Genomic DNA, 25,316 nt, shown 5'->3' on the forward strand with positions numbered 1-25,316 from the left:
AGCCTTGTATGATCCATTCATCTCGGGTCTCTCCCTATTGCTTACCACCTCTCCTTGATTTGAACTCCTATTTTCTGTCCTTTTCACTCTGTTGAGGCACACTGAATGTTTTTCTTTTCTTTTCATTCTTTCTCTTTTTTTTGCTCACTATCAACACTTTGAGCATACCTCTCTGCTTGCTGTTGACTCTGTCTGGAGTGCTTTTCCCAACAATACTCTTACAGCTTGCTTGCTCCTTGCTCCTTCCTTTTTTTTTTAAAGTTTTGCTTAAAAATTAAGGCTTTTCGGGGTGCCGGGATGGCTCAGTGGGTTGAATCTCTGCCTTCAGCTCAGGTCATGATGCGGGGGTCCTGGGATGGAGCTCTGTATAGTACTCTCTGCTCAGCAGAGGGCCTGCTTCCCCTTCTCTCTCTGCCTGCATCTCTGCCTACTTATGATCTCTTTCTCTGTCAAATAAATAAATAAAATCTTAAAAAAAATTAAGGCCTTTCTTGGTTATCCCGATTTCTTGGTTATTCTATATTTCAGGAAATACCCTGATTTCTTGGTTATCCTATAGCACATCAAAATTTGATTTCTCTGCTTTAGTTTTTCTCCTCTACTACTGTCTATTTTGCCTGGGTAGTTTATTGTTTATTGTATTTACTTCACTCATGAGTAGGATTTTTATCTGTTCATTGCCATGTTCTCAGTGCCTAGAAAATGTTCTAGCATATATAGTTCTATTCAATATATGTTTATTGAGTGAATGGGGTTTAAACTGCATATACTGTTTCTAACATAATACTAATTCTCACTTAAACAAAAGGAAAGTTTGTCATGGGTCCCTTCTGACAATTTAACTTGTCAGTTGTATGCATTTTTTTTAAATTTTTTGGGGGCCCAATATTGTGGTTACTTTCTACTTATTCTTTTACTGGTATTCATGTTAGTTTTTTTTTTTTTTTGGGGGGGTATTCTTTTTTTTTTTTTTTTTTTTATCTACACTTCTTCTTTATTAGAAATTATCAAAAGGGTAACAGGAGGAAAACTGCCCATTAAACTTCCCCATCTTGTCATTATGAAAACTTATAAACACAGAAAAGTTGAAAAGGATAATGAACATGCATTTACCATCCAACCCCCACCCAGTTTAAAAGCTAACAGTTTGTAATATTTGCTTTATCTTCCTATAATTTTCTTTTTTTTTTTTCCCCAATTTATTTATTTTCAGAAAAACAGTATTCATTATTTTTTCACCACACCCAGTGCTCCATGCAAGCTGTGCCCTCTATAATACCCACCACCTGGTACCCCAACCTCCCACCCCCCCGCCACTTCAAACCCCTCAGACTGTTTTTCAGAGTCCATAGTCTCTCATGGTTCACCTCCCCTTCCAATTTACCCAAATTCCCTACTCCTCTCTAACGCCCCTTGTCCTCCATGCTATTGGTTATGCTCCACAAATGAGTGAAACCATATGATAATTGACTCTCTCTGCTTGACTGATTTCACTCAGCATAATCTCTTCCAGTCCCGTCCATGTTGCTACAAAAGTTGGATATTCGTTTTAATTATAGTAAAATGGATCAAAGGAATCACAAACTTCATTTATATTTTATTAAGGAAACTGAAATATGATGGTTTTTTTTTTTTTTACCAATTAAAGTCTGTTTCTTTGTAATGAGAAAAAACACTACAATCTGTTCAACACTGGGCTGGACACTGCAGTGATTGGGGGCAGGGAGGGAGGGGCAGGGCAAGGCCTCTGAGCTGGATTATGAATGTCCAAGGCAAAACCTTCCAGAAGACTCTTCCTGACCCCTCGGGGCAGAAATAAAAAGCACATGTCACCATTGATTCAGATGAGAGGGAACACCAAGCTGGGCCTCAGCATATCGCCAAGGTCAGTGCAGAGGTGAGGACAGGTCAGCGAGACGGGGATCTGTCCCTGAGGGGGGCACTGCCAGTCAGGAGGTAGTTGGAGGAGGAAAAGTGCTTCTCCAGTCCAGGGCTCGCCCTCCTCTTGAGAACACCTTTCTCCCAACCTGAGAGTGGCGGCAGCGCCAGGCTGGGCAGTTCTAGGGGAGGGGAGCATGGCAGTCGCTGGGCCTCGGCCCCCTGCCTGGTTGCTCTCCCTTCTCCTGCCCTAAGGCTGGCACACCACAGCAATGGCTCCATGACGCTGCAGCTAATTGTTTTCAGGAAGATCCTACTTTTTTGGATGTTAAATTTTAACTAGAATTGTTATCTGTTTAACAGTTTTAAAACAATAATTGCTAGCTTTGTTTTTGTTTACAGTGCTCTTAGGGGCTCATGTTCAATTCCTAAATTAATAATCTCTTGTGGGAAATGTAGTCTTTTTGTGAGTTTATGTAGCTATATGCTAATAATATTCTCTTGCATGCATTTAGTCCATGAAAAAATAATTATAATTTTGTATTAGTAAATCTAGCTTTTTATATTAGGATTAAATAGTAAGCTAAAAGTATACAAAAGTTACCAAATCATTTTCTTTAAGAAAATTAAAAAGAAATTATTTGTGAGAGAGAGAGTATGAGCAGGAGGGAGGGGCAAAGGGAGAGGGGGAAGCTCAGTGGGGAGCCTGATTTGGGGTTCGATCCCAGGACCTGGAGATCATGACCTGAGCTGAAGGCAGACCTTATCTGACTGAGCCACCCACGCACCCCCAATAATTTTATTTTCAAACAAAATTAATCACATTATTGCTATTTTTGACATGTGAGTATTGTTGAATTTTGTCCAGATATTTTGACGTATAATTGACAGATAACTGTGTAAGTGTAAGGTATACCTGTATTACTTTCATACACTTTTATATTGTAAAATGATAATAGTGTTAATAGCTCTATCACCTCACATAATTATCATTTCTTTTTTAGCAACTCTTTTAGCAACTTTCAAATATATAACAGTATTATTAACTGTAATCACCATTCTGTACTTTACATCCTCAGATCTTACTAATCTTGTAACAGGAAGTTTGTACCCTTTAGCCAATATCTACCCATTTCCCTCAGCTTCCTACTCCTGGCAACCACAAATCTATAAATGTGTTTTTTTTTCACGATTCCATGTGTAAGTCAGATCTTAGAGTATTTATCTTTTTGCGTGACTTCCTTCACTTAGCTTAATTCCCTCAAGGTTCATTCATGTTGTTGCAGATGGCAGGGTTTCCCCTCTTTTTTGTGGCTAAAAATATTCCATTGTAAATGTATACCACATTTTAAAATCAGTGGATCCACTGATGGGCACATAGGTTGTTTCCGTGTCTTGGCTGTTGTAAATAATGCTGCAGTAAATGTAGAGGCACAGATACCTCTTTGAGATACTGATTCATTTCTGTCAGAATGTTCCCAGAAATGGGATTACTGGATATTCTGATAGTTCTATTTTTTCGTTTGTTGAGGAACCTCCACACTGTTTTGCACAGTGACTGTACCAGTTTACAGTCCTGTAACAGTGTGTAAGGATTCCCTTTTCTGTACATCTTTGCCAGTGGTATCTCTTCCCTTTTTGATGTAAGCCATTTTAACAGGTGTGAGGTGATAGGTATATCTTTATGGTTTTGATATGCATTTCCCTGAAGAATAGTGATGTCGAGCCCCTTTTTTGGTCCTGTTGGCCATTTGAATATCTTCTGAGGAAAGCTGTCTATTGAGATGCCTTGCCCAGTTTTTAATTGAATTGTTTTTATGCTGTTGAATTGTATGAATTTTTTATATACTTTACATATTAATCTTTTTTTAGATAGTGTGGTTTACATATATTTTCATCCATTCTGTAGGTTGCTTTTTCATTATGTTACTTGTTTCTGCTTTGTTTTTTAGATTTTATTTAAATTCAACTTAGTTAACATACATTGTATTCTTAGTTTCAGGGGTAGACTTTAGTGATTCATCACTTGCATGTAAAGCCAGTGCTCATCATAAGTGCCCTCCCTAATGCCCACCACACAGTTAGACCATCTTCCTGCCCACCTCCCCACCAGCAGCCCTGTTTCTTTCCTCTAGTTAAGAGTCCCTTACGGTTTGCTTCCATCTCTGTTTTTATCTTATTTTTTCCTTAAGCCCCTGTCCCTAGCCACCCCGATTCCTACACTTTGTCCCCTGTGATCCTTTGCTCTTTTTGAGTGCTTTCAGCCAGTCTCCCAAGTTAATGCTGGTCCCCAGACACAGGGCACTCTCGGACTGGGGTATTACTTTCCAACTGGTCACCTCTGGTGGCTCCCTTCCCCTTTTGTTTATCTTCCAATACCAGTCCGCCATTCCCACTCTGCTTTACCTGCCCACTGGCGTCTTCTGCCCCTGTAGAGATCCAGACGTGTATAATTCTGATCTCAGGCTGATTTCATGGGTGATTGGAGTTCCTTGGTAGGTAATCAGCTCACTATGGGGTACAGGTTAAAAAGGCGCCTCCTCCTACTTCCCCGCCATCTTGTCTCCTTCATTCTGTTAATGTGTATCAAACTTACTGATTTGGTTTGATTGATTTCTATAGGATAATTTTGCTCAGTAAAGTATTCTTGGTTGGCAGTTCTTTTCTCTCAGCATTTTTTTTAAAGATTTTATTTATCTGACACAGAGAGAGGGATCACAAGTAGGCAGAACAGCAGGCTGGAGAGAGGGGGAAGCAGGCTCCCCCCTGAGCAGACAGCCTGATGTGGGGCTCAATCCCAGGACCCAGAGATCATGACCTGAGCTGAAGGTGGAGGCCCAGCCCATTAAGCCACCCAGGAGCCCCTCTCTCAGCATTTTGAATATACAATCCCATTCTTCTCCTGGCATATAAGGTTTCTGCTGAGAAACTGCTAATAGCCTTATGAGGATTCACTCGTAGGTGACAAGCTGCTTTTCTCCTGCTGCTTTTATGATTCTCTCTTTGATTTTGATTTTTGATGGTTTTATTATAATGTGTTTTGGAGAAAATCTCTTTAATTAGTTTTTTGATGACTGAACTTCATAAACTTGGATTCCAAATGTTTCCCCAGGTTTGAGAGTTCTCACCCATGACTTCTTTAAGCTTTATGTCTTTTTCTCCCTTTTCCTCCTTCCAGAACTGCAGTAATTTACACATTGTTTCTTTTAGTGGTATCCCGTAATCACATAGGGTTTTCTCATTCTTTTCTTTCTTTTTTCTTTGTTCTCCACTGATTGGATAATTTGAAAGTTCTAAAATTTGAAAATTTTAAATTCACAGGATTTTTTTGATCCATTTTCCTCTCAGTGATTTCTTTTCTTTTCTCTCTCTTTTTAAAAAGATTTTATTTTTACTTATTTGACAGAGAAAGAAAGATCACAAGTAGGCAGAGAAGCAGGAAGATAGAGAGGGGGAAGCAGGCTCCCTGCAGGGAGCCTGATGCCAGGCTGGATCCAAGGACCCTGAAATCATGACGGGAGCTGAAGGCAGACGCTTAACCAACTGAGCCACTCAGGCACCCCTGTCAGTGATTTCTATTGCTTTTTTTCATTTCATTCACTATATTATTCAGCTCCAGAATTTTTTAGTTATTTTTTAACTATTTCCAGCTCTTTTAAAAAATGTATATTTTATTTATTTACTTAAGAGAGAAAGTGAAAGAGATCAGGTTGGGAGTGGGACAGAGAGAGGGAGAGAGAATGTCAAGCAGACCTGGGGCTCAATCCCACAATCCTGAGGTCATGACCTTAGCTAAAACCAAGAGTCAGACACCTAAACGACTGAGCCACCCAGGTGCCCTTCCAACTCTTTATTAAACTTCTCATTTTGTTCTTCTAGTATTTTTCTCATCTTATTGAACTGGCTTTTTTTTTAAGATTTTATTTGTTTGTTTATTTATTTATTTTAGAGAGAGCATGTGTGTGAGCTGGGTGAATAGCAGAGGGAGAGGGACATGCAGACTGCACTGAGCATAAGCCCGATGCAGGGGTGGATCTCATGACCTTGCTATCATAACCTGAAACAAAATCAAAGGTCAGGCGCTTAACAGACTGAGCCACCCAGGCACCCCTGAATTGGCTTTTTGTGTTTTCTTGTAGCTCACTGAGTTTACTTAAAACTTCTATTTTGAATTCTTTTTTGGATAAACTACTGATCTTCATGTGTTTGAGATCAATTATTGGAAGATTATTGTGATCATTTTGTGGTATCATATTTCCTTGACTTTTTATATTCTTTGAAGTTTTACATTGCTGTCTTTGCATTTGAAATAGTCTTTAATGACTACCTTTCCAGTGTATCCAAACCTGTTTTGCTTTGTTTTGTTTTGTTTTTGCTCTAGTGGTGTGCTGGAACTTTACTGTAGGAAATCTAGTTTTCCAAAAAGGCTCTCTCTTCAATGGGTGATTATCTAGGTGTGTTCCAAGGGCTCCCAGATGTGGTTGAGAGGAAGGGGCTGGAGCCAGTCTGTGGGCTATTGCTGCCTCTATAGCTGGGACTGTAGTGAGTGTGTCTGTTATCTGATGCATGGGTAGGCAAGAGTTTTCCTAGGTCCCTTGGTTTATGATGCTTGGTTCCACAGCTCCTACAAAGAGGTCCACAGCTGTTTTGTTGCCACAAAGACATTGTATTGTAATTGTATATTTATCAATCTTTGAAGCAAGGGATGTGTATTTGCTTATATATGATTGGACTTCATAACTGTTCTGTGAACTAATAAATGAATTGAGATGGCTAGCAGAATTTTACAAAAAATTGTTTTTTATTCTTTACCAGTAAAATTATTAGAAAACATTGGTTTTTTAAATCCTTTAAAAAAATTTTAAAGGATTTTTTAAAAATTTAATTTTTTCCCAGTGCTCCAATATTCATTGTTTATGGACCACACCCAGCACTCCATGCAATATGTACCCTCCTTAATACCCACCACCAGGCTCAACCAACCCCCCACCCCAACCCCTCCAAAACCCTCAGTTTGTTTCTCAGAGTCCACCACTCTCATGGTTTGTCTCCCCCTCCGATTTCCTCCAACTCACTTTTCCTCTCTATCTCCCAATGTGCTCCATGTTATTACTTGCTCCACAAGTAAGTGAAACCATATGATAATTGACTCTCTCTGCTTGACTTATTTCACTCAGCATGGCCTCCTCCAGTTCCGTCCATGTTGATAAAAAATTTGGGTATTCACCCTTTCTGATGGAGGCATAATATTCCATTGTACATATGGACCATATCTTCTTTATCCATTCATCTGTTGAAGGGCATCTTGGCTCTTTCCACAGTTTGGGGATTGTGACCATTGCTGCTATGAACATTGGTGTAAAGATGGCTCTTCTTTTTACTACATCTGTATCTTTGGGGTAAAATCCCAGTAGTGCAATTGCAGGGTCATAGGGAAGTTCTATTTTTAATTTCTTAAGGAATCTCTGCACCGTTCTCCAAACTGGCTGCACCAACTTGCATTCCCACCAATAGTGTAAGAGGGTTCCCCTTTCTCCACTTCTTCTCCAACACTTGTTGTTTACTGTCTTGTTGATTTTGGCCATTCTAACTGGTGTAAGGTGGTATCTCAATGTGGTTTTGGTTTGAATCTCCCTGATGGCTAGTGAAGATGACCATTTTTTCATGTGTCCATTAGCCATTTGTATGTCTTCTTTGAGGAAGTGTCTGTTCATGTTTCTGCCCATTTTTTGATGTGATTTTCTGTTTTGTGTGTGTTAAGTTTGAGGAGTTCTTTATTAGATCTTGGATATCAGCCTTCTGTCTGTAGTGTCATTTGCAAATATTTTCTCCTATTCCATGGGTTGTCTTTTTGTTTGTTGATTGTTTCATTTGTTGTGCAAAAGCTTTTTTTCTTGAGGAGGTCCCAAAAAGTTCATTTTCACTTTTGTTTCCTATGCCTTTGGAGACATGTCTTGAAAGAAGCTGCTGTGGCCTATGTCGAAGAGATTACTGCCTATGTTCTCCTCTAGGATTTTGATAGATTCCTGCCTCACATTGAGGTCTTTTATCCACTTTGAGTTTATCTTTGTGTATGGTATAAGAGAAATGTCGAGCATTTATTTAAGAGAGAGGGATAGAAAGTAAGAGAGAGCATAAGAGGGGAGAAGGCCACTGAGCCAAAGGCAGTGGCTAAACCAACTGAGCCACCCAGGCTCCCGAAAACATTAGCTTTTTAATGGATATTTTAAATGGATTTTTAAAAATAGTGATCCTGCTTTGGATATAAAAAAAGGAAGGGCCAAGGATAAAGGAAAACAAACATCAAAAGAATCTGTGATTACATCAAGGTTTGAGAAAGCCCCTTGTCTAACTTCTTGTCCTCTGCAAATGAATAATGACAGCACTTCAAGTGGAACCGATCAGGATGAAGGAAGGTAAAATCTATAAATTCTTTATTTCCCTCTGAAGGAATTTTAACAGTGATTACTTTTTATGGAAATAAAATGCTGCAGTGTAGGTACAGGCGAAGACAAGAAATACTCAAGTATATCTGACACACTGCCTGAAAGGTTAAGATGAGGACAAGTGACTTTGAGAAGGAGCAGTTTCAACAGTCACCATGGAAGCTGGACTGTAATGAATAAGTATAAAGAACTTCTTAGAGAATTTTTATGGGGAAAGGTAATAGAGAAATGGATGATAACTGAAAAAGAATGTGGAGTTCAAAAGAATTTTTTTTTATTTTTTAATTTTAAGATGGGAGCTTTTAGAATACCTTTGTATGCTCCCAGAAATGATCCAATAGAGATAGGCATGGTTATTTAATTAAATTTTGTTCACATTTCCAAATGTTAGAAAGCTTATTGATTGTATTACATTCTTTTAAAGATGATATAGTAATTGTCCTTAGTACTCCTATTCATGTAGTTTTGTGTCAAGAAATTGTTTATTCAGAATTGGTTCCACAGTGGAGTATTCTCGTAAAATTGAATATGCAGATACTATCATTCGTGGATTTCAAACTATACATATAATAGTAAATATACAAACCTTAGGCCATTCTGAATAGAACAAATCATTCCTTGATAATTTTATTTTAAAAATATTTTTTAGATTTTATTTATTCATTTGACAGACAGAGATCATAAGTAGGCAGAGAGGCAGGTAGAGAGAGAGAGAGGAAGGGAAGCAGGCTCCCTGCTGAGCAGAGAGCCCAATGCGGGGCCTGATCCCAGGACCCTGGGGTCATGACCTGAGCAGAAGGCAGAGGCTTTAACTCACTGAGCCACCCAGGCACCCCCATTCCTTGATAATTTTAGATATTCAGTGCCTTTGACAGTATCATGAATGGTTATGGATTTATTAGGGACTTTGAATTATCTGGTTATATTTACTTAACATTTGTTTAGATTCTGGGGGAAGGGGAAAGACTTTATCTATCATATTTATCAATCTATCATAGATTATTACTTTTGGTTTATAAAGTTCTAAATTACAAAAGCCGAAGATTCCTGTACCAACAGTGTCATTGACACATATATAGTATACTCAATAAGTGTCTGTTTGGGAATAAACAAATGCCCATTGATCAGCTTCTGTAGAAGAAGCAAATCTTGAGTTGTTTGAAAGTAGATTTTCAATATTGTCTACTTATGAAGTCTTTTTATTTAAAAAATGGTTAAAATTTATGAATTATTATTACAACTATAGCTAAAAATGGAATACTAATAGATTCAATTGCTATCAGATTACTTAAAAACACTTAAATATTACTTTCACCATATACTGTAAAACACGTGTTTTGAAGGCACATTTCCTGGATTTGAATCCTGGGTCTACTCCTGACCACCTGTACCAGCTTTGGGAAGTTACTTTTTTCTATGCCTCATTTTCTTCCTGTGTAAAATACCAAATATAATTACCTATGTTTTGTAAGATTGTTGTGAGGCTTAAAATAGCTTTAAAACATGTGAAGTTTTCATAATAATGCATAGTATTTACACAATAGATCCTCAAAACACTAATATCATGATTATTAAAAAAGGGTTTCTTCCATATAAGAACTTAATTTGCACTTTCCAAATAGTTTTCAGAACCAATAAAAGCTTGTTTTTATTGAAAATGACAACAAAAATGTGGTATATTTCATCATATCAAATAATGCAAGTAACGTTATGATTTTCCTTTGCTCAGTTTGATTTAAATTTAATGCTTTCTTAACATTATTAATAATATAGTTTAGATATGATTTAGAAATTCCTTATATTTTAAGTATTTAATATTTGCCTGAAAAGAACTGTTTTTTTTTAGATCTTCAAAGAAAACATCTAGTGACAAGGAAGAGGTAAATACATATATAGGAAAATTTTTTTCATTTATTAATTTTTAAATTTTTATTTTATTATGTTATTTTGATAAATAATGTTTATCGGAAATATTATTCCATGATAAAAAAATTAGTTTAGGAAAGGTATAGTGAAAAAAGAGAAAATCTGCCTTTGTTGTACAGACATATACTTTGAAAAAGTTGTTCAGAAATACTAGTTATTGATAAAGGTTGTTTTGATAAAAATCAGTCCTTTTGAAAGTACCTTTTTTTTTTGCTCTTATAAAGAGATATGGGTATTTATCATCTCTCTACATTCAGTATATTTTATCAATATTTAGGGGACATTTTGAAGTAGTATTATTTATTTGTAGGTCAAAAAACAAATTGATTCTATGGATGACTTCGGTGTCTTAACTCTGTCATCTGAAACAATTTTGGAGGGTTTCCACATGCCTGACTCTAATCATATGATTTGCATGTCGCTAATTGAACAGCATGCCATGGATTGTAAAGGTAAGACCATTGTGTAAATATGAAGCCTTTGTATGTACATTACTATAGTAATATGTGCACTTCTTGTCTAGTGCTGTACCATACAACTCTGATGTGTTATAGAGCTACTCATCTCAGAAATACGTTTTATATGAAAATAGAGAAATGTTGAATACTCTTAGCAAAGAGCCATAATTTCCACTATGCTTTTCATCATGGGAATGGCACACCTGATGTGTGTTAACTCTCCTCTTCTGTGCCTTCACCCAAGGTCAGGTTACCACTGTTTTTGTCCTAGAATACTGAAACAACCTTGGGACTGTTTTCCTTGTCATTCCACCTCCCAGAATCTTGGTCTACTCTGCAACCATAGTTACCATATATTTAAAAAAAATTTATATTTCATCACGTGACCCCCTTGTTTAAAGCTTAGCTATTACTTCTCATCATTCTGGGGTGAAAGACCACAGTTCTCAGCCTAATCTTGGATTGTTTCATATCCTTCTGTCCATATCTCAGCCACTGTTTTAGATATTTTTCCTTACAATAGAGCTTTTTCCCCCTCAACAGCTTAAGTTAGGACAACTGCACATGTATAAAGTGTATAATTTGATAGTTTTGACATAGGGGTATATGCATATGAAACCATAACTGTAATTCAGGCAGGTAATAACCCTTAAGTCTCGTGTCTCTTTGTATTCCCTCATTACGAAACTGCTGAATGGTTTTCTAAAGTAGTTGCACCATTTTCAATTCTCACCAGCAATGTCTGAGAGTTCTGATTTCTCCCTATATATTCATGAACACTTAGTATTGTCAGTTTTTTAAATCTTAGATGTTCCGATGGGTCTGTAGTGTATGTATCATTATGGTTTTAATATACATTTCCCCAATAACTTATAATGTTGAGCATATCTTTGTGGGCTTATTTGCCATCTGTATATCTTCTTTGAACTGTCCAAATCCTTTGTCATTTTAAAAATTGGGTTTTCTTACCTGTTGAGTTTTGAGAATTCTTTGTATATTCTAGATATAATTCCTTTATCACCTGTATTTTTTTTTGCAAAGATTTTCTCCCAGACTGTGACTTTTCATTCTCTCAGCAGTATCTTTTGAAGAGCAGTTTTTTTTTGATGAAGTCCAGTTTATATCTTTGTTCTTTTATGAATTTTTGCTTTTGGTGTTCCTATATGAGAAATCTTTGCCTAGCACAAGGTCAGAGGTTTTCTCTCTGCTTTCTTTTAGAAGTTTTGCAGTTGAATAACCAAATTTTATAGTTTTAGGTCTTACATTTCTATCTGTGACTAATGAGATCCAGTTTGTATTCTTTTTTTTTTAAGATTCTATTTGTTTATTTATTTATTTGACAGAGAAGGAGAGCATGAGCAGGGGGAATGGCAGGCTGAGGGAGAGGGAGAAATAGTCCCCCTGCTGAGCAGAGAGCTGGACATGGGGCTCGATCCCAGGACCCGTGGATCATGACCTGAGCCGAAGGCAGCCACTTAACTGACTGAGCCATGCAAGCGCCCCCATTTTGAATTCTTTTTTAGTTATGATACAGGGTATGGTCCAGGTTTATTCTTGAACTTAGTAAGTTTACTTACTAGTTTTAGTATCTTTTTAAAAAATTCTTTCAGATTTTTCTATATAACCAAAGTTTATCAAACTTTTTCTTTAACTACTGTTTTACTAATTTCTTAAGGTGGAGCCAAAGGTCATCAGTTTGAGGCTTTTCTTCTTTTTTAGTACATACTTTCAGTGCTATAAATGTTCATGTGAGTGCTGCTACTGCAGGATTCCAGAAATTCATATGTTTTCTATGTTCATTTCCATTCAGTTCAGAATATTTTCTAATTTCTTTTTTCTTTACTTCTTTGACCCAGGGGTTATTTAAAGATTTTATTTATTTGAGAGAGATAGAGAGAGAGAGAGAGAAAGAGCATGAGCTGGGGGGGAAGAAGACTCCCCTCTAAGCAGGGAGCCCAGTGTGGGGCTTGATCCCAGGACCCTGAGATCATGACCTGAGCCGAAGGCAGACACTTAACTGACTGAGCCACCCAGGCGCCCTGACCCAGGGTTTATTTAGATGTGTGTTAATTAGTTTGCAAATATTTGAGTATTCTCCAGAGATATTTTTATTCTTGATTTCTAATTTGATTTCTTTGTGGTCATAAAATACACTCTTATGACTTCATTTCTTTTGACTTACCCCTCCTATTTTAATTTATTTTATGATCCAGAATATCATCTCTTTTGGCAAGTGTTCCATGGATGCTTGAGAAGAACAGTGGCATTCAAGTCTACTATGTCCTTGCTGATTTTCTGCCTACTGAAATCTCTGACTATAATTGTGAATTTGCTTGTTCCTCTGAAGTTCTGTCAATTTTACTTTGTGTATTTTGAACCTGTTAATAGATGCATAAACATTTAGGTTTATTATGCTTCCTTTAGTTGACTGGTTTATCATTATTAAATGAACTTATTTATTGCTGCTAATGTTTTTTGTTTTGAAATCTATTTTGTGTGCTATTAATGTAACCACTCAGGCTCAGCCTTCTTTTGCCCAGTGTTAGTGTGGTCTGTCATATTTCTGACCTCTTAACACATTTGCAGTTTTTACATTTAAAATGCATTTTTTAATAGGTGGCAGATAGCTGGGTCTTCCATTTTTATCCATTTTGACGTCTGCCTTTTCATTGAGGCTTTTAGACCATTTTCATTTAATGTGATTATTGATGTAGTTGATTTGAATCTGTCATCATGTTGTTTGACTTCAATTTGTCCTTTCTGCTCTTCATTCCATTCTCTTCTTTTCTGATTTCTTTCAGATTGAGCAAGTAATTTTTATGATTTAGTTTTATTTATGTGTGTATGTGTATGTATGTATTTTGCTTACTAGCTATAACTCTTTAGTTTTGCTATTTTGGTGATTAGAGTCTAAAGTATATGACCTGAGCATCATAGTCCTCCATCTAGTAATGTTATAACACATCATATGTCGTTTAAGAAAATTATAAAGGTTTACTTCCTTTTCTTCACTCCTAGCCAGATCCTTCTGGATCTGTGGGTTTATAGTTTTCATTAAGTTTAGAAAGGTTTTGGCCATTTTTTCTTTTCTTTTTTTAAAAAGATTGTATTCATTTATTTGAGAGAGAGAAGGAGAAAGAGAAAGAGTGCAGGAGCCAGGGAGGAGTGGCAGAAGGAGGGGGAGAAGCAGACTCCCCTCTAATCGGGGGAGTCTAATCCCGGGCTTGATCCTAGGACCCTGAGATCATGAGATCATGACCTGAGCTGATGGTGGACACGCACTGACGAATCCACTCAGGTGACCCTGTTGTTTTTTTCTTCGAATATTTTTTCTAGTTCCTTTCCTCTGCCTCTTTGGGGAATTGTATATTAGTTACCTGAAGTTTTCTCACAGTTTTCCGATGTCAAATTTCAGTCTTTTATTTTGAGCTGTCTAATATGTGTTTATTCCAATCCAGTGTGTTTTTCATGTCTGACATAATTTACATCTCTGTCAGTGCTATTTGCTTTTTTAAAAATTAGCTTCTACGCCTCCACTTACCTTTTTATGCTTTCTTTGGAATTCTAGCTAAGTTAATGACAAACAGTTTGATCCTTTCCCATCCTGCTCTTATGAATTGTTAGGTGAATCCAGAGTAGTGTTCAGCCTAGAGCTCATAATTCCCCACTGCTGAGGCACGACCTACTTAACTCTATTCATTGTGCTGTGGGTTATGAGTTTTTCCAGCATGGCTAATGGGGATAGATACTGCCCCTGGTGCCATGTGAGCTCCAGGAAGGGTTTCCTCTGCTCTTTCTAGACAGATCTTTCCCCTGGTCGCAGGAGATTTCTTTACGGGCATGCATTGGTTATTACTCTTCTGATCTCCAGGGTTCGTTCGTTCTTCTGCTTTCTCCTCACCTGTGCTTTGACCGCTGATCTCATCTGTCTTGGTTTCACCAGACTCAGTTTCATCACCTCAACTCAGGGAGTCTGGTGGAGTCTATCTCAGTTTTTTCACCTGTGTCATGGCCTGGAAATTGTCCCAAGGCAGTGAGCTCAGGTATGTGTTAGGCTAACTTCCTGTGTTTTCAGGGTTCATTGTCCTTCATTGCCTGGATTCCTTTTTCTTGAAAATGATTTTAAAGTGTATTTTACCTGTTTTTGTTTGGCTTTTTTTCAGGTAGGAAGATGAATCAGTACCTGTTACTCTATCTTGGCCAGAAGCAGATTGCAATAGAACTTTGTCACATGCTGTAGACTGTCTTTAATGCTCTCCTTCCTCGTTTGCTCACATGCTTCCCGCTCCTCCTTCATTTCTCAGAATAGTTCCTCAGGGAAATCTTCCCTTCTTACCATAGATCAAGTTATGTTATGTGATCATAGAACTCTTTTATTATAGGAACTATCTGAATTCTTAATTGTGTTCTCCTTCACTAGACTTTAAGCTAAATAAAAGCCAGAGATCTGCAGAGCTTAGTGTAATAGCTTTTGCTTTTTTAAAAATTTTATTTATTTAAGAGACAGAGTGCAGAATTGGGTGGAAAGGTCGGGATGCCGGGCTGCTACCTTGCAGCATATGGACTAAGGGAGTACTGCACTTTCTGGTGGCGCCCGGGACTGGGGGATGAATTCTCAACTGAAACCTGAGCACCCAAACTCCACCAGGCAGGATCATGGGGCGGACTGAATAGCCCGGGTCCGGGAGGACTCCTAATTCATGGTGTAGCGGGGAGTCGTCCCCTCTGATCCCGCTCTCAGAGCGCGGTTCCTGGCGGAGAGAACTCTGAACCGTCTGCTTCCCGGCTTTTAACTTCCCGCCTCTGTGCGCTGCGCAGTCTGCAGCGAGGACTGTTGCTCACCGGTTAACTTTGAGGACTCGGGTTGTGCTGGTGGCCGACCAGCCCACCCTTTCCTCCGCTGTGGGCTACATTTCCCAGAAGTCTCCACGGTCCACAACTTTTTTTCTCTCCCCCCCAGCAGACGACTCCTGCTGCTTGGACCTGTCGGTTCGCCCAGGTCCTCACGATGCTCAGGCTAGCGTGGGCCGTCAGTACTGGCCTGAAGGCTAAGTACGCGACGCGCACTGAGCGGTGAAACCTTGTACCCGCCAGGCTCTGGCTGGATTTTTCCTCCTCGGGACTACATTTTCCTGAGGGCTCTGCGGCATTTGCCACTTCCTCCCGAAGTTGGCTGGCGGTTAGTGAGTTGGCGGGAGTTTGGCGACGAGGGTTTGGGGCGTTGCGGTCCGCCTGCGGATTCGACCAGACTGGTGTGTGAGGACCCGGGAGAAGTTCAAGAAGAATCCAGAAGAGGAGAGAAAAGCCACTGTACATCAAAAGTCATGGCAGAGGGCTTCACGTTCAAAGATGTGGCCATTTACTTCTCTCAAAAGGAGTGGGAATGCTTGCACTCTGCCCAGAAGGGTTTGTACTGTGATGTAATGTTGGAGATCTCACTGGGACTTTCTGATTCTAAGCCAGATATGATCTCCTTATTGGAGCAGGGGAAGGAGCCCTGGGTGGTTAAAAATCAGGATAAAAAAGAATGGTCCCCAGATTGGGAGTCCAGAAGAGAAACCAAGAATTTATGTCCAAAGGAGCACAGTTATGAAATTAAATCATTGCCCCTGGAGATAAAAAGACTCACAAGCTCCGGCCTTGAGTGCACTAGGTTTGGAAATAGCAGAGAAATCAAATGCCACTTGGAGAAACAACAGGAGGGACATTTCAGACAACCTGTTATAACCTCTGAGGAAAGGTTCACTTCCACTCAGAACACAGTTCAGAGAGTGCCTCAGACAGTTCACACCAGAGTGAAAACCTACGAATGCAAGAGATGTAAGGAAACTTCCAGGTGCCAGTCACACCATTTTCAACATGAAAGAAATCGTAATAAGGAAAAAGACTCTAAATGTGGAGAATGTGGGAAAGCCTTTAGTAGTAAGTCAGACTTGATTAAGCATCAGAGAATTCATGAAAGCAAAAAAAGTAAAGAAAATAAGAAATGTGCTGTTATCCATGGCTCTGAAACAACTAAACCTCAGAGCATTAATACTAGTGAGAAACCTTATAAATGTAAGGAATGTGGGAAAGCCTTTCATTCTAACTCACAACTTAGGAAACATCAAAAGATCCACATAGGTGAGAAACCCTATAAATGTAAGGAGTGTGGGAAGGCCTTTCCGTCTACCTCACAACTTAGTTTACATCAGAGAATTCATACTGATGAGAAATACTATGAATGTAAGGAATGTGGGAAAGCCTTTACCCGTCCCTCACATCTTCTTCGACATCAGAGAACCCATACTGGTGAGAAACCCCATAAATGTAAGGAATGTGGGAAAGCTTTCTGTTACAACACGCAACTTAGTCTTCATCAGATAATTCATACTGGTGAGAGACGCTATGAATGTAAGGAGTGTGGAAAGGTATATAGTTGTGCCTCACAACTGAGTCTACATCAAAGAATTCATACTGGTGAGAAACCTCATAAATGTAAGGAATGTGGGAAAGCTTTTATCTCTGATTCCCATCTTATTCGACATCAGAGTGTTCATACTGGTGAGAAACTATATAAATGTAAAGAATGTGGGAGGGCCTGTCGTCGTGGCTCGGAACTTACTCGACATCAGAGAGCTCACACTGGTGAGAAACCCTATAAATGTAAGGAATGTAAAATGGCCTTTACTTGTAGCACAGAACTTATTCGACATCAAAAAGTTCACACGGGTGAGAGACCCATAAATGTAAGGAATGTGGGAAGGCCTTTATTTGAAAGTCAGAACTTACTCATCACGAGAGAAGTCATAGTGGTGAAAAGCCCTATAAGTGTAAGGAATGTGAAAAAGCCTTTGGTCGTGGCTCAGAACTTAATCGACACCTGAAAATTCATGTTGGTGAGAAACCTTACAAATGCAAGCAATGTGGGAAGGCCTTTATTCGTGGTTCACACCTTAGTAAACATCAAAGAATTCACACAGGAAAGAGGAGTGAATGAAGTGGAGTGGGAAGACTCAAAATTTTATGGACCTCTGCAAAGTCAAACTAGTAAAACACGAAAACCCCTGTGATTTTAAGGAATGTGGGATAGCCTTTGAAAATCACTTAATATCGGAGCTTACACTGTGGATACAGGGCCTTTATTTGAGGGCCATAATTTATTTGACATGTGTTAATGTTGATATACTTTATAAATGTTAGGGATTGAGAGGGTTCTATTTATGTTTCAAAATTTATTAGATATCAAGGTTCAATTGATACAAAAGTGAAAAAACTCCTTGAATGTAAGGAAAGTGGGAAGGCTTTGGAAGGCAGTTAATGTGTCAGAGACTGTCATACCAACAATTCACAACATCAAGGTCATTTGGCCTGGGGGAAATCAAGAGGATTTATAATATAAATATCTTAAATATAGGAGACCAATTTGCTTTAGCCAACAAATTACTCATCTCACTTCATACTTGAGGAAGACTGCAGTAATGTTAAAAATGCAGCTGATTCTTCCATCCCACTCAGATCTTAAATATTTGCAAGCTTTTCCTCTAAAATTAACTTAAACTGAGGCAGAGTGGTAAAGGATTTAAGCAATGCTCAGTCTTACTTGCCTTTTAGGGCAAATTACTTAACTAGATCTAAACTTCCTCAGTTATAAATTAATGTTAGCACCATCTTACTAGCATTATAAGATTAAATAATTACATTAAATCCCAAAGAATATTGTATGGCTCATATTGAAAGTGAGTTAAATAGCTGCTTCTGTTTATTTTCATATTTGTGGATAGAGATCATATGAGAGGAAGGCTTTTATGTGTACCATGACTATGGGAGCATCTTCTATCATCTTTTGAATGTCAGGTAATTCCTTCTGGAGAACAATTGAAAACCGAACTTTTTGTTCACCTTGCCCTCTTGCCTCACTAGGGGAAAGAAAATCAAGGCAAGTTACAATTTGGAGTGAATGACAAACAACTCCATGTTGAAAGTTGTAGGATGCAATAGAGCTATCCTTAGGAAAATTAACTTCTTTTAATATGTGTAGAAAATTTGGACAGTTAATGGCCACGGTTCATTGTAAGTGCACTGTACTTGGTGCACAGCCTGTTCTAATAGGTTCCCTGGAAACACTTGTTGAAATCGGAGGAATGAGAGAGGGAATGAATAAGCAGTCAGCTCTAGTGTGTAGAAAAGCTCTAACTAACCAGTTAAGAGCAAAGCCAAAAACAAAGCAACAACAACAACAATCCTTGAAAACTTCCTGAGGTGGGAGGAAAAAACCCTCAAGCATCATGAATGAGAGGAAATGTAACTAAAAAAAGGAGTTTTAAAGAAAAAAGGCAATATTGTTGTGACAGACACTGTTGGTTGCCTATCTGTTGGTGTTAGCCATTCTCCCTTTGCCAGGACTGTCCGCTGCTCATCGAAAGTCTAGGTCTTGCTCTCCTAGTTTGCTTTGCATCTGGGCATGTATGTCCAGTCCTAGCCATACAAGATCTGAGCAAAATTCTGCAAGTAGGCTTCAGGTTAAATTTTCTTGCCCAACAAAATAGGAGGAAATAGTCCTCTTATATACAGGATGTATGTCTGTGTTATACCGGAATTGTGGCCATTTTGCTACCGGAGGGGTGAAAGGCTGAGATTGATATGCAGGATAGATTGGAATTACCTGTATCCTTGACGTTGTTGAACTGAGGAAACGATGCAGAGCTGCCCTGCCCCTGAATTTTGAGTAAAATAACAAACTTCATGCATATCTCTTTTAAGTTTATACTCAATTTTTTATGATAGACTTGAGTCCTGGGGAAAAAATGTATGTGTGTGTGTGTGTGTGTGTGTGTGTGTACATTTTTAATTTAGTAAGATGAGGAAATGTGTATATTCAGCTTTTTATACTATATCTGAAAATGTGGAAGAGCATTATTAAATATCTTTTAAATGGGTACACATATATTCTACTTTAGTAAGACATGGGAAATGGTTTTTATATGCTTTTTACATTCAGCACTGTATTGTGTGTGTGTATATTCAGCTCTTTAAAGCATGGCTGAAATCTTGAAAGAGTATTTTCTGAATAAAGTAAGAACCAATTAAAAAAACTGATTAAATAGGTATACATGATTCCTCTAGTATCAGAATATCTAACATAAAATCTTCTAAGTTTCCAAGATACAGTCACAGCTATGAGGCTAGCATAACCCTATAAAGAAACTTGGAAAAGGACAACATCCAAATCAAATCAGCTCTAAAAATAATCTACTGTACTTATGGTATATGAATATTCCAATTAAAATAGCAAATTAAATCTAGCCTATTGAAAAAAAGAAAGCCTATTGAAAAAAGTAGTGTTTTTGTTTGTTTGTTTTTGTCTTGTTTGGAATAAAATGGTTCATGACCTGAAAAAAAAAAAAAAAAAGAGTGCATAAGCCGGGGAAGGAGCTGGGCAGGGGGAGAAGCAGACTCTCCAGTGAGTAGGGAGCCCAATGTAGAGCTTGAACTCAGGACCCTGGGATCATGACCTGAGCTGAAGGCAGATGCTTAACCAACTGAGACACCCAGGCATCCCAGTAATATATTTGATATTGAAATCATTCAATATATATTTGATTAATGTATGAATGAGTGAATGTGAAAACATACAGTCTTTGATATGCAAAAAGTACTCATATACTCCTCAAACTTAACACACACAAAACAGGCAAACATCAAAAAATGGGTAGAAGATATAAACAGACACTTCTCCAATGAAGACATACAAATGGCTATCAGACACATGAAAAAATGCTCATCATCATTAGCCCTCAGGGAGATTCAAATTAAAACCACATTGGGATATCATCTTACACCAGTTAGAATGGCCAAAATTAACAAAAGAGGAAACAACATGTGTTGGAGAGGATGTGGAGAAAGGGGAACCCTCTTACACTGTTGGTGGGAATGCAAGTTGGTGCAGCCTCTTTGGAGAACTGTGTGGAGATTCCTCAAGAAATTAAAAATAGAGCTTCCCTATGACCCTACAATTGCACTCCTGGGTATTTACCCCAAAGATACAGATGTCGTGAAAAGAAGGGCCATCTGTGCCCCAATGTTTATAGCAGCAATGGCCATGGTCGCCAAACTATGGAAAGAACCAAGATGCCCTTCAACGGACGAATGGGTAAGGAAGATGTGGTCCATATACACTATGGAGTATTATGCCTCCATCAGAAAGGATGTATACCCACTTTTGTAGCAACATGGACGGGACTGGAAGAGATTATGCTGAGTGAAATAAGTCAAGCAGAGAGAGTCAATTATTATATGGTTTCACTTATTTGTGGAGCATAACAAATACCATGGAGGACAAGGGATGTTAGGAGAAGGGAGTTTGGGTAAATTGAATGGGGAGGTGAACCACAAGAGACTATGGACTCTGAAAAACAATCTGAGGAGTTTGAAGTGGCGGGGGGGTGGGAGTTTGGGGTACCAGGTGGTGGGTATTATAGAGGGCACGGATTGCATGGAGCCCTGGGTGTGGTGAAAAAATAATGAATACTGTTTTTCTAAAAATAAGTAAATTGGAAAAAAGTACTCATATATTTTTTCTTTTTTATATTTAATTAATTTATTTGAGAACGAACATGACTGGGGCTGTGGGAAAGAACAGAGCTGGAGGGAGGAAGGGTGGAAAGAATCTCAAGAAGACTCTGTGCTGAGTGGAGCCCAATGCAGGGCTCGATCCGACGAATCTGGGGTTATGTATGACCTGAGCTGAAACCAAAGGTCAGATGCTTAACCAGCTGAGCCACCCAGGTGCCCTATATATTTTATTTGTTTTTATTTTTTCTCTGATGTAGATTCTGTCAGTTTATTGAAAATCCAGCATGCGGTTCTTTCATATGAAAGATTAATAGAACTTATAAAATATCACTGTGGACAACTTAAAAGAAAAAATAAAAAAATGGAAAATATGGCTAAGGGACTACAAAAGGAGCTATCAGAAACAAAAGAAATGATATCTAAGTTGGAGCTTCAAAAAGTAGAATGGGAGCATGAACTCTGCAGTTTGAGGTATGATATCTTGGTTTAAGGAAATACTTGGCCTATTTACCTTGTGTGTTTTTTTTTTAAATAGGGCTTGAAGTCAAGAGTGAGATCAAGAGTCGCATGCTCTACCAGTTGAGCCAGCAAGGCACCCTTTGAATTATTTACTTTTATCTACAGATGCATAGAAGTTTTGAAATTGCTAACTTACCTTCTGGGATTTTATAGGGAAGAAAACTTCTTTAGTATTGTGAAGTATGAGATTCTTCAAAATAATACATCAATGGATGATAGGGGAAACCAATAATACATTATATGTTATGCTGAGTGAAATAAGTCAAGCAGAGAGAGTCAATTATCATATGGTTTCACTTATTTGTGGAGCATAACAAATAGCATGGAGTACATGGGGAGATAGAGAGGAGAAGGGAGTTGGGGGAGATTGGAAGGGGAGGTGAGCCATGAGAGACTATGGACTCTGAAAAACAATCTGAGGGTTTTGAAGGTGTGGGGGGTGGGAGGTTGGGGTACCAGGTGGTGGGTATTATAGAGGGCACGGATTGCATGGAGCACTGGGTGTGGTGCAAAAATAATGAATACTGTAATGCTGAAAATAAATAAAAAGTAAATTAAAAACAAGATGTATAAATGTGTAATTTGAGTGTCACCTGCAATGAGAATTAACAAGCTCTATATCTGAGTATTCTGTTATCTAAAACTGAAAATTTGCTATAGACCATTTTCACCAAAATAATCCATGTTTCTATTATAGAGTTACAGTCCAAATTTACATGTATAATCTTCAACAGAAGGCTTTTAAGATACTTTTTAAAAAACCTCCACTGAAGAGATTAAAATAAACACATTGTGTTCTGTGAAAATGTTGTCTCACAATTACCAAATTCTCCCAGTGTTCCTTGTACTTCTTTACCTGAATTAAAATCTGTGTATAATTGGGAAAAAAATGGAGCAGGGGCACCTGGATGGCTCAGTTGGTTAAGTGTCTGCCTTTTGCAGGTCATGATCCCGGGGTGCTGGGATTGAGTCTCCCATTGGGCTTCTTGCTCAGTGGGGAGCCTGCTTTTCCCTCTCCCTCTGCCTGCTACTCCACCTTTTTGTGTTCTCTCTATCAAATATATAAAATATTGAAAAAAATGAAATGAATAATAATCAACAAGGTAAATTGAGAGTATTTCAGAAGAAGAAACATAAAAATCATAGGGCAACAGATATTCGACTCCCTAGCCTAGTCCTAGATCACAGTAATCTGTGGGTGTACATTGTGTAAATGCATCTGCAGATGCTGTCGTACACTACCTTACTTGTGATGTTTCATGAAGTAGCTATTTATTTGTAGTGAATTATAACTTCTTTATAAACAGGAACTTATTTTTTTTTGATTTTTTAAAAAGTTATTTAACTTATTTTTTATTTATTTTCAGCAATCCAGTATTCATTATTTTTGCACCACACCCAGTGCTCCATGCAATCCGTGCCCTCTCTAACACGCACCACCTGGTACCCCAACCTCCCACCCCCCTGCCACTTCAAACCCCTCAGATTGTTTTTCAGAGTCCATAGTCTCTTGTGGTTCACCTCCCTTTCCAATTTCCCCCAACTCCCTTCTCCTCTCTATCTCCCCATGTACTCCATGCTATTTGTTTTGCTCCACAAATAAGTGAAACCATATGATAATTGACTCTCTCTGCTTGACTTATTTCACTCAGCAGAATCTCTTCCAGTCCCGTCCATGTTGCTACAAAAGTTGGGTATTTGTCCTTTCTGATGGAGGCATAATACCCCATAGTGTATATGGACCACATCTTCCTTATCCATTCGTCTGTTGAAGGTTATCTTGGTTCTTTCCATAGTTTGGCGACCATGGCCATTGCTGCTATAAACACTGGGGTACACATGGCCCTTCTTTTCACTACATCTATATCTTTGGGGTAAATAGCCAGTAGTGCAATTGCAGGGTCATAGGGAAGCTCTATTTTTAATTTCTCGTGGAATCTCCACACTCTTCTCCAAAGTGGCTGCACCAACTTGAATTCCCACCAACAGTGGAAGAGGGTTCCTCTTTCTCCACATCCTCTCCAACACATGTTGTTTCCTGTCTTGCTAATTTTGGCCATTCTAACTGGTGTAAGGCGATATCTCAATGTGTTTTTATTTTGAATCTCCCTGATGGCTAGTGATGAATAGTTTTTCATGTGTCTATAGCCATTTGTGTGTCTTCATTGGAGAAGGGTCTGTTCATATCTTCTGCCCATTTCTTTATATGATTGTCTCTTTTGTGTGTGAGTATGAGGAGTTCTTATAGATCCTGGATATCAACCTTTTGTCTGTACTGTCATTTGCAAATATCTTCTCCCATTCCGTGGGTTGCCTCTTTGTTTTCTTGACTGTTTCTTTGGCTGTGCAGAAGCTTTTGATTTTGATGAAGTCCCAAAAGTTCATCTTCGCTTTTGTTTCCTTTGCCTTTGGAGACATATCTTGAAAGAAGTTTCTGTGGCTGATATCGAAGAGATTACTGCCTATGTACTCCTCTAGGATTCTGATGGATTCCTGTCTCACATTGAGGTCTTTTATCCATGTAGAAGAGAAAAACTCGACCATTCTCTTACACCGTACACAAAGTTAAACTCAAAATGGATAAAAGGCCTCAATGTGAGACAGGAACTTCTCTTTTTAAATAGTAACTAAATTATGTTCTCTAGTGGAGGAGTAATTATGAGTATGTGGACAAAACAATAATTTTCCAATCTTTCTTGAATAATTTCAAATTTCCTTTCCCTAGTATCTCCCAGAGATGTCTCCCAGAGATATTAGTACTAAGCAGCATAATGCTTTTTCATTGCTTCTTTTCAATTATATACACCTTTTGGAAGAGATTGAAGTGAGAAATTACAAACATGAGCCCTAGAAAGGAAAAAAAATGAGAACATACAAATTTCATTTGGATAATAAACCAGCATATGTGGCACCAGTTCATAACATGAGCTTTTTATTGTTTACAAAACAACTTTTAAAATAAGCACATTTATTTGCAGATTAACTTTAAAACAAGAAAAACAAAAAAGAAGAAACGCTGAAATGTTATATGAAAAGATTCAGGAGCAACTAACAAAAAGAGAAGAGCAGTATAAGAAAGAAGTTGAAATAAAACAAGAACTTGATTTTAAGCTTAGAGCACTAGATGCAGAATTGAGGAATGTAAGAAATAATTTCAATCAGGTAAGTCTGATAAATATTGCATATTTCTATCACTATTATTTATAATATCCCTTTGATTTAATGTATATTACTTAGGTATAAAATAGATAAAAAATTTAGTTTTATACGAATAGGAACTATGATATTTATAGCTAAAATCATTAATTTATTGGAATTCTTGGCTTCTCATATAAACCCTATGTATATTTTCTGAATGAAGGGATGGAGGGTAAATTGACATAAATATGCATGTTGGCTACTTTTTAAAAAATATTTATTTTTAGAGAGAGAGAGCATGAGTAGGGGAAAGTGTAGAGGGGGAGGGAAAAGGAGGGATAAGAATCTCAAGCAGACTCTGAGTGCAGAGCCTGACTTAGGCTTCGATCTTAAATCC

The 25,316-nt window shown here is 38.1% G+C and overlaps 1 protein-coding gene across 1 annotated transcript in view; it reads left to right on the forward strand.

Annotated features, from left to right (window-relative positions):
• Positions 1-25,316, forward strand: part of LOC122891046 (ankyrin repeat domain-containing protein 26-like) — a 114,144-nt gene that overhangs the window by 52,152 nt on the left and 36,676 nt on the right. The window contains exons 20-24 of the mRNA XM_044226426.1: positions 8,127-8,294; positions 10,171-10,204; positions 10,561-10,702; positions 21,520-21,733; positions 24,760-24,943. Coding sequence (XP_044082361.1) covers positions 8,127-8,294; positions 10,171-10,204; positions 10,561-10,702; positions 21,520-21,733; positions 24,760-24,943 — 742 coding nt within the window. The remainder of the gene's footprint in view (positions 1-8,126; positions 8,295-10,170; positions 10,205-10,560; positions 10,703-21,519; positions 21,734-24,759; positions 24,944-25,316) is intronic.

Source organism: Neovison vison, chromosome 12, assembly GCF_020171115.1.
Source record: "Neovison vison isolate M4711 chromosome 12, ASM_NN_V1, whole genome shotgun sequence".
Taxonomy (NCBI): domain Eukaryota; kingdom Metazoa; phylum Chordata; class Mammalia; order Carnivora; family Mustelidae; genus Neogale; species Neogale vison.